This window comes from Phragmites australis, chromosome 4, assembly GCF_958298935.1.
Source record: "Phragmites australis chromosome 4, lpPhrAust1.1, whole genome shotgun sequence".
NCBI classification, from domain to species: Eukaryota; Viridiplantae; Streptophyta; class Magnoliopsida; order Poales; family Poaceae; genus Phragmites; species Phragmites australis.
Window position 1 is genome coordinate 41,598,439 of NC_084924.1, and position 9,124 is coordinate 41,607,562.

General features: G+C 41.0%; 1 protein-coding gene across 1 annotated transcript; it reads left to right on the plus strand.

The window, feature by feature from the left end:
- Positions 1-761: 761 nt before the first annotated feature.
- Positions 762-6,457, plus strand: LOC133916576 (metal tolerance protein 4-like). Its single transcript, XM_062360309.1, has 7 exons — positions 762-1,062; positions 2,627-2,799; positions 2,881-3,079; positions 3,265-3,443; positions 3,542-3,692; positions 5,159-5,292; positions 6,021-6,457. Exons 1-7 carry the CDS (start codon positions 876-878, stop codon positions 6,198-6,200), a joined length of 1,203 nt encoding a protein of 400 aa, XP_062216293.1. The 5' UTR covers positions 762-875; the 3' UTR covers positions 6,201-6,457.
- Positions 6,458-9,124: the final 2,667 nt, after the last annotated feature.

The following is a 9,124-nucleotide window of genomic DNA, read 5'->3' on the forward strand; positions in this document are numbered from 1 at the left end:
ATCCGTATCTGGCAAAATGCATCCGCTGTGTGGTACACCCTGATCCATCCTCAGATCACACTCTAGTATACAACAAGAATACAAGACCATGCCTCCAACAAAAGACATGTACAATATTAAATTTGTCGCACAATTTGTCTATAGTGCAAATCCCTCTAAGGATGGGGTTGTTTTAAAAAAACCAACGAATTGTCCGTGCATTATAACGGAAATATAAATATTAGATGTGGTAATATCAAATACAAATTTAAGATATGTAGATATGAATGCGATATGAAAGTGCTATCGAACGAATACGTCGAGAGTGATATCATAGTTTGATTTTAAATATGATCCGAAAATGAAGAAGAAGACTATCCACTAATTTTTCTCTCACTCTCATTTATTTTTATTAGTAAAATAGATCGTATATCCGTAGCCAGTAACGAGGTGAGGGGCTAGATAATGAGAGTAGATAATAAAAATGAGTAAATTATTTGAATTTTAAAAAAATTTATTAGATAAGAGAAGAGTAGAGAAAGATATAATGTGGGAAACAACTCGCATTTTATATATAGTAGAGACGAAGAAGTAGAGAAAAACACTGTTCTAGTATCAAGAGAATGCATGAGAGATTTATTGACGCACATTTTTTTGACACCGCGATCCTAACCGTCGACCACGCGATCGCACGGCCGAGGAGCTGCGCGCCGATCACGTCCGCGCCCGGTTAGCGTTACGCCTCGGTTTTTAAACATCCCGTTCCATAGCAGTGGCCTCTCCATTTTCCACCCTGCGGGGGAGACGACCAGAACCCAATCGAGAGGCCGAGAGGGGGAGGTGATCCGCACGGGCGAGGGGGAAGCAGAGGGGGCGCTGTGTGAGGGAGGGGAGTGATGGACGCGAACGGGCGCGGGGGGAACGACGACGCGCGGGCGCCACTCCTCGCCGGGCGGCGGCGCAACTCGGTGGCGTCGATGCGCGGGGAGTTCGTGTCGCGGCTGCCCAAGAAGGTGCTCGACGCCGTCGACCCCGAGCGGCCGTCGCACGTCGACTTCTCCCGCTCCAAGGGCCTCCCCGAAGGTCTGTCGTGGAAGCCTCTTCGCATTACGCGTGCTGGAACAATTTCTTCGTAGTTGGTTTGGTCTGCCCTTGGAACTCTTTACGGGCGTTTGGTTTTCTTATTGCCGTAATGCTGCATAGAAAGGTTGAATCTTTATGGGCCTCCTTTTCGGTTACAAAATCTCGTGGTGGCGACATGATTGCTGTGGTTTTGACCCTAGATTCCGGATTGTCATGGATAATTCGATTCTTTTGGGGATGGCTCGGTCACTTATTCTTGATGCTCATGCTCGCTTTTCTGAGCTGATGAGATTTTCTTTCTTACTTTTATGATGGAACACTTGCTGAGTTTACTCTCTTTCGGTGCTTCTTGTGGCTGTTTCTTTGTAACATAGCTAATGTTCTGTATATTGGGTTGAGTAAAAATTTTATTTGTGTTTTTTGTCCTGTTATGGCCCTAACAGGCCATAGGTGGTTTCGTTGGATCCTCTTTAGAAATTACTGTGAAACTATAGTGTTTTTTTTGGGGGGGGGGGGGTCAAAATCTCCTTCAGGATAATGTTATTCCGTTCCTGTGTTCTGTAGCATGGCGTAATGGCGTGCTACCTTTCTTTGCCTGAAACTGAGCTGTGATTATTTCTCGAATGCGCGTAAGAGATCTAAGTGTTATTTCATTAAAAAAGAAGAGTAACAAAGTATAACACATAAACCCCCACAAAAAACTTGAAATCTGAGCTGTGATTTTTAACTGTGCCTGCATATTGCTCATTAGTCATTTCCTTTCTCTCTCTCTCTCTTTTTTGGGGGGTCTGCACTCACCTGTACAACTTTGATCTTTGTATTGTCTTTGATTGTAGTTTGAATACTAGGATACATCAAGAAAAAAATGAATATGTCAAAGGGAGGGAGCATCTATATTGTACGATACCAGCCAGCGTTGATTTTAAATACCAATATCTATGTCACGATGTTCTGGATCTTTCTATGCACCCCTTTGTAGGGCCGTGGAATTTTTTTACTTGTCTTGATTGAAGTATTGAATTCCCGGCTCTTCGAAAGAATAGGTTCCAGTTTGTTACACAAAACAATCTGCTTATGCGATTCCGTTGATCCTACATTTTGATTCTTGGATGGCCGTTTTGTTCACTCTGTTTCTTCAAATAACTAAGGAACTTTATTTTATAACCTAGCTTGAATTTACCAAACGAACTGTCTCAAGACTGTTCTTGCTGTTTCTTCGAAATACGTAAATATCATCGGTGTACGTGATATTTCCATCATATTTTTTTAGCCATGTATTATTCAAATTAGCTTTTGATGTTCCTATTACTTGTTGAGATATATTCTTTCAAATGTATTAACATCAGAGCTTCTGCTATTTCCCTAAAAAGGAAGGATTGAACGTTCCATATTTAATGCAATGGCAATCAACACATGAACTGTTCCTAATTTTTCATGACCACCCGATATTTCTCTATGATCTATATGTAGGGTAAGATAAAGACCTAATAATAATATTTTAAATGGACACATACACATATGTTTTCTTTAACCTGACAAAATGACGTGATTTGGGCTTATATAGGAGAGCGAGAGTACTATGAGAAACAATTTGCTACATTGAGATCCTTCGAGGAAGTTGACTCACTAGAAGAGTCCAACGGAATCGATGAGGATGAGGAACTTGCGGAGCAAAACCAGAGTGAATTTGCCATGAGGATATCAAATTATGCAAACATTATTCTCTTAGCATTGAAGGTTGGTACCCCCCCCCCCCTCTTATTTAACCCCAAATGCTTCAACTCCTCTAGGCTGATTATACTTCTTCATTTTCTTCAGGTATACGCTACAATTAAAAGTGGGTCAATTGCCATAGCTGCCTCGACACTGGATTCACTGCTTGATCTCTTGGCTGGTGGTATCCTTTGGTTCACACATATCTCAATGAAGAACATCAATGTCTACAAGTACCCCATTGGCAAACTGAGGGTACAGCCAGTAGGCATTATCATCTTCGCTGCTGTTATGGCAACTTTAGGTATGCTTGCGTTTTCTCAAAACAGAGGTGCTTATACAATCAAGTCCTGTCCTTTCTTGATTACCTGTTCTGTTCTGGATATGCGTACTGCCATCTTAAAAAATTACACAAGTGAATGCGATCGTCCTGTCCAAAGCGTATACTCATGTTGCTACACGTATCTTCAATTTGTGTTTCATCTCCAGGATTCCAAATATTTATTCAAGCTGTTGAAAAGCTGATAGTGAACGAGACTCCAGATAAACTGAACCCAGTACAACTCTTGTGGCTATATTCAATCATGATTTTTGCAACAGTGGTGAAACTAGCTCTATGGCTCTATTGCCGAACATCTGGTAACAAGATCGTCCGTGCTTATGCTAAGGTTTATATCTTGTTCCATTTCTCAACTCGGTCTGAATACTTTTAAGTGAACAATTGAACATAGTTAACTAACGGTTTGTGATGGATTGATTTCCACAGGATCACTATTTTGATGTTGTCACGAATGTCGTGGGTTTGGCTGCTGCTGTCCTCGGCGATAAATTCTACTGGTGGATAGATCCAATCGGTGCAATTGCCCTTGCAGTCTACACGATTTCAAACTGGTCCGGAACAGTGTGGGAAAATGCAGGTTTGTGTTACTTGTTCATTGTTCAATATGAACACTGGCTTAGGCAATAGCACCGCTCACCAGGGTTCGCAATTTCAGTGGAGGGTCGGAATTTGGTAGGTGGTGAATTCACGGTTTCCACAAATATCGGAAAATGCAATGGAAATTCGGCGAGAATTCGGCCGAATTCAACCAGTCAAACTGGTTTGACCGAGGGAAAATCAGGTCGAATCGACCATTTGGTAACCAACTGAATTCAACTGAAAACCGACCAAATTCTACTAAAAACTGACCGCATTTTCCATATTTTATCAAATTTCAGTAAAGTTCAAGAAAAACCAAAAAAGAGCTCAACCTTGTAAAATTGATAACTAATTCATCTGAGCTTCAAAACAAGTGAAACAATTTTTTTTTTTTTTGGTTTCCTTGTAATATGATCTACATGATGAAAATATTTATAGTCATGAAAAAGTTATATATTTTCTGTGAGAAAATTTATTTGCTAAATCTAGTTAAATGCATAGTTAATTATTTGCTAATCCAAAAATCATGAAACCAATTTTTTTAGTCTTCTTACATGATCCTCTCCTCTATGTTCTAAAAATACATGAAATTATGAAATAGTTATTGTAACGTGTAGGATTGAGTAAATGTGTTGCAACTATATTAATTCATAACTAATCCATCACACCCCTAAAATTAGTGAAACCACTTTTATTAGTTTACTTAAACAATTCTTTGTGTAGGAAAAATAATGTTAGACATGACAAAGTTAAGTACAATGCCTTTTCTTAACATGTTCACTTTTATGTTTGTGAACTTTGTAAAAATTATGGAGAAATTAATAGAACTTTAAAATGAAGTGGAACTAATTTTACAGATCCTCTTAAGGTACACCCTACATACAAAAATTATGTGTTTGCATGTTAATATTTTTCTTAACGTGAGTTAATAAATGAGATGCACATTTTTAAAGCATGCCTTTTCTTTTTTTTTTCAAAACTTCCTCTCCATAAAATATGATGAAAATGGTATTATTTTTAAAAAAAATCACAGAAGGTGTTAGAATTGTCTCTACTATTTTTAGATTTTTTTTGTGATTTTTTTTAATTCAAATTTGAAAATCAGACAAATTTAGAATTCGGTGCGGACCGAATTAGCCGGTTTTCAACAAATTTGTGAACCCTGTCCCGCACTCATTTTCATGATCCGTTGCAACAAGAAGTTCCACATGAGTACTTTAAGGACTAAACTATTTTTACTAGCCTACTGGAAATAGATGACTTTGAACCATGCAGGATTTTGGAAACCTGTTACCGTTCCAAATCAGAAGTTACTTGAGTCAAATTATTGAACTAAAATAAATTGCTGCTGTCATCTAGAGCAGTTGCCTGCATACAACACCAATATTACTTTCATGTTGCAGATTAGCTATAACACTGACAGGACAGATAGTCTAATACTATTACCTGTTATCCTCGGTCCAGTATCACTAGTCGGTGAATCGGCTCCTCCAGAAATGCTTCAGAAGTTGACATATCTGGCCATTAGACATCATCCTCAGATTAAGCGTGTCGATACGGTTCGGGCATACACCTTTGGGGTGCTTTACTTTGTTGAGGTTAGTATCTCTTCTCATTTTCTTGTTCCATAATTTGTCCTTTGCTCAAGGGAATCTCTTATCTTATCAGCGAACTTATTAATATTATCTTATATCTGTCAAATCCCGAGGTGTTGGGACTGGAAAAGCTACCATGTTCTTTGTTAACAGCGTAATTGTCCTATCGAAAGGATAATGCTGATGTTGTAACTAGCAGGTTTCGGTTGTCTCCTGATACAACTTTCACCAAAACGTTAAAGTAGCTTAGCTTCCTTCTGATCCGTGCAATGACACTGTAGTGCTTATTCTAGAAAGGTAAAATAGGAGTATGATGCCAATGTTATCTTGCCACTACAATAATATATAGCAAGTGGTAGTTTAACATAGCTTTACAGATGTGTGGGATAGTTCCTTCAGAAACAACGAGTAGTATCGAAATTCAGCACTTCGTTAAGGATTAGACTTCAATGTTTGATTGCAACCAGGGATTAAAATATCGCCGATATTTCTGTGAAATTTCACAAATTTTGAAAATTTTGAAGGGGAACAAAATATCTAATTCCGTATTTTCTTTCACTGACATATGAAACCCACCAAGCAGATAGCGAAAAATGAATTTCGATAAAATTTCAGGAATTTCGATCTCCTCACCGGTAAACGAAAAAATTATAAAACGAAATTAAAAACCCTCGTTGCAACATGTTCATTATGGTTGCAACAATCATCTCATATGATCAATGGATTCACAGGTTGACATCGAGCTCCCTGAGGACTTGCCACTTAAGGAGGCACACGCCATTGGAGAATCACTTCAAATAAAGATCGAGGAGCTCCCTGAAGTCGAGCGAGCATTCGTTCACCTCGATTTCGAGTGCGACCACAAGCCGGAGCACTCAATTCTGAGCAAGCTGCCCAGCAGCCAGCCTTGATCCAAATGCGCCTCGGAAACTTTTGTGTACCCCCACGTGGTAGTTGGGTACTGGATTGTCGTGCAGGATCTGCTACGGTGCTTGGTGTATTATGCTTTAAGGCAAAACTAAGAGGTTAAATTTTTTGTCTTGTCATGAAATTTAAACAGGCACATCTAAGACAGAGAGATACAAGTACCGAAGGCAGAGATTGTTCTGAGTGAATGTGGAACCCTCTATTTACAAGTTGTGTTTTGCACAAAATTAGGCCTTTTCCTCTTGAAAGTGTGCTAGCAGTGTACTAATTGTTTAGTCCAACGATGGGGAGAAAGGGAGAGCAGATCCTGGATTGCTTTGAGAAATTTTCGTTTTGTCTCAAACTCAGGTTACTACTCAAACTTTAATTTTGAGAGAAAAAAGTCCATATTATCTTGTTGAACTATTACTCGAGTCTGTTTATCCTTCCTCTCCCCCGAAATCATAAAACTAGATATCTCACCTCCTCTACTATTTAAACCGTGCAATTTACCTCCTCAACTGGTTTTGACGGTGATTTCGTCCTACGTGACGACAACTCAACCTGCTATGTTGGGAGCGTTTCACTGACGCGCCATCAGCCTTGATGATTCAGCTGGGGCGGCTAACGGTTGGCCAGTTTCAGGCTAGGGTGGTGACGGCAAATGCAGCAACGAGGTCGATCGGAGACACAGGCAAAGCGACACGAGGGCTGGGCACATAGAGAGCAGAAGGGAGGCAAGCCCCGTCTTAACTACCCGTCAAAGGGCAGCAAGAGGACGAGCTAGTGGTCGGAGCGAGCAGATATGAGGACCCGCACCAAAGAAGAGGAGGAGGAGGAAGTTATGGCCAGGGCTCACCTTGCAAGATGACGCCGACAAAGTTGACGATGCGGATGTCCATGCGGTGATGACTTGCTGGACAACGACGAGGTTTCGCTCTGCTCTGCTTCAACTCACCAGCGCACCGCACCACTATTCTCCACCACCCAACCATATCTCGGTAAATCCTCTCATCGGAAGCCTTCCCTCTACCTCTAGTATTTGTGGCCACTACCAATCGAACCGATTCTTCACCATGCTACTGTCGCCTCTAGTGCCCTTCGTCCTCGGTGCCAACCATCGTGGATGGCTCAACCAGGGCAAGCTCTGGCTCATGTCGATGAGGGGATTCACTCCCCGCATCGAGGTGACGCTCGAGTGCCCTTCAGTTTGGCTAGGAATGTATTGTAGTGTTGCCGCCGCGTAGCACCTTCTCTCTCCCCTCTGACCACCATGGGCAGCTCCATCCTAGCCACTCTGCCGCCGACTAGCTTTAGAAACTGACTCCTCGTGTCGAAGCGATGCTCATGCACCCGCCAATTTGGACCGAAGCCTATCAGACCACAATTCCCTTCGCCACCCCGAAGAAGCCTCGTCGCCACGCTCGACTGCTCGGCCTCCGCGCGTGCGTCGCTGCCTGTTCCGTCGTCACTCGCCGGTCACAGGAGGCCCTAAAAGTGCATCTACCTCTTATGTATGATTTTTGTAATTAATGATAATACCTATGAACTAACAATGTTGTTGAGTTTGTTAGTAAGTTGTTCCATATGTGATGAAGAGACATATGCATAAAGATGAATGAGCTCTTAATAATGCTCATAAGAAGAAAAAAAAGCTCATATAAGATTGACGATAAGCGTGAATGCTAAGTTACTTGTGAAGATCAAGTAACTAAAGGTATGCTATTTTCAATATAGTTTTATGGAATAACCCATGTGCTTTGTGCTTAAGAGTAAATTGGGGTTAGAATACATAAGAAGATATAAGTTGAATTGAAATCCAATATGACAAAAGTGAAGAACAAGATTGAACTACATATATAATAAAGTGAATTTATTAAAGATGATAGATACAAAATGGTTTTCTATGGCAAGATGGTGAAGGGAAAGTAAGACTCAGTTGTGATGGACCATCCGGTGGTGAAGGGCAAGCAAATGGCTTGGCACCAAAGCACTACGGCGGTGGTGAAGAGCGAGTGAAGGGTTTACGCCAATACCGTGCGGGACCATGGGAAGCTATGGGTGATTTGCATCAATCACATGAAGAATCAAGAAGAGATGGAGTGAATATGATGTAGAAGTTGTCAATCCTCAAGTTTTGAAAGAAAAAGGTAGTACTTGAAGGTATTCAATACTTAAATTGGTTCAAACGAGTTTTACTTTTGAATTTAAGTATAGGTATGCCACACTATTAAGAGATATGCAACGTAGAGCTATTTGTCATGTCTCAGTGCTCAAGAGTTTTTAATCAACCCAAAGTGAGAGTTCGCTTTAGGAATCCGGTGCGAAAAATGTGAAAGCGTTCGAATTAGGTTTCAGAGTGTTTCTAGTTTGATGAAATATGTTTGGGATCATAAATTCAGTTGGGATGTGTAGCCCTCATAATAAGCTTACCATAGAGTCCAAAATTGTCGAAATCATATTTTAGAATCAAAAGTTATCGCCATTTTTAGAGGGCTACCTGTGCTGAACTCGGATGTTCCAGACTGACCCAGATGCTCCGGGTTGGCCGGAGTCTCCGGGTTTAGCTCCGAGCTGGGTGGTTTGTTAGGATCTAAGTGTTCTATCCGGATGTTCCGGGTTGATCCGGATACTCTAGGTTACCGAAGTCTCCGGATTTTGCTCCGAGCCGGGTGGTTTGTTAAGGTCTAAATGTTTTACCTGAAGGTTCCGGGTTGAACCTGGAGTATCAGGGTTAGGCCAGAAAAGCCTGTAACGGTTAGTTTTTGGGGAAAGGGTATAAATACCCCCTCACCTCCACCCTTGTTTGTTGTTTCTTGGGTATGAAAGAAAAACCTTCTAGAGCTAAAAGAACTCCCTCCCACTCCAATCTAGTGTGTGATTTGAGAAGAAAATTGAGTTGGATTAAGAGATTGCAAGTTTGAGTGCA

What these genes read in the sequence shown, in the direction of transcription:
- LOC133916576 (XM_062360309.1), top strand. Translation starts at nt 876, where the DNA reads ATGGACGCGAACGGGCGCGGGGGGAACGACGACGCGCGGGCGCCACTC. An exon ending in AACAGTGTGGGAAAATGCAG is followed by an intron (nt 3,693 to 5,158) that starts GTTTGTGTTACT and finishes TCCTCGGTCCAG; the next exon opens with TATCACTAGTCGGTGAATCG. An exon ending in GGGTGCTTTACTTTGTTGAG is followed by an intron (nt 5,293 to 6,020) that starts GTTAGTATCTCT and finishes ATGGATTCACAG; the next exon opens with GTTGACATCGAGCTCCCTGA.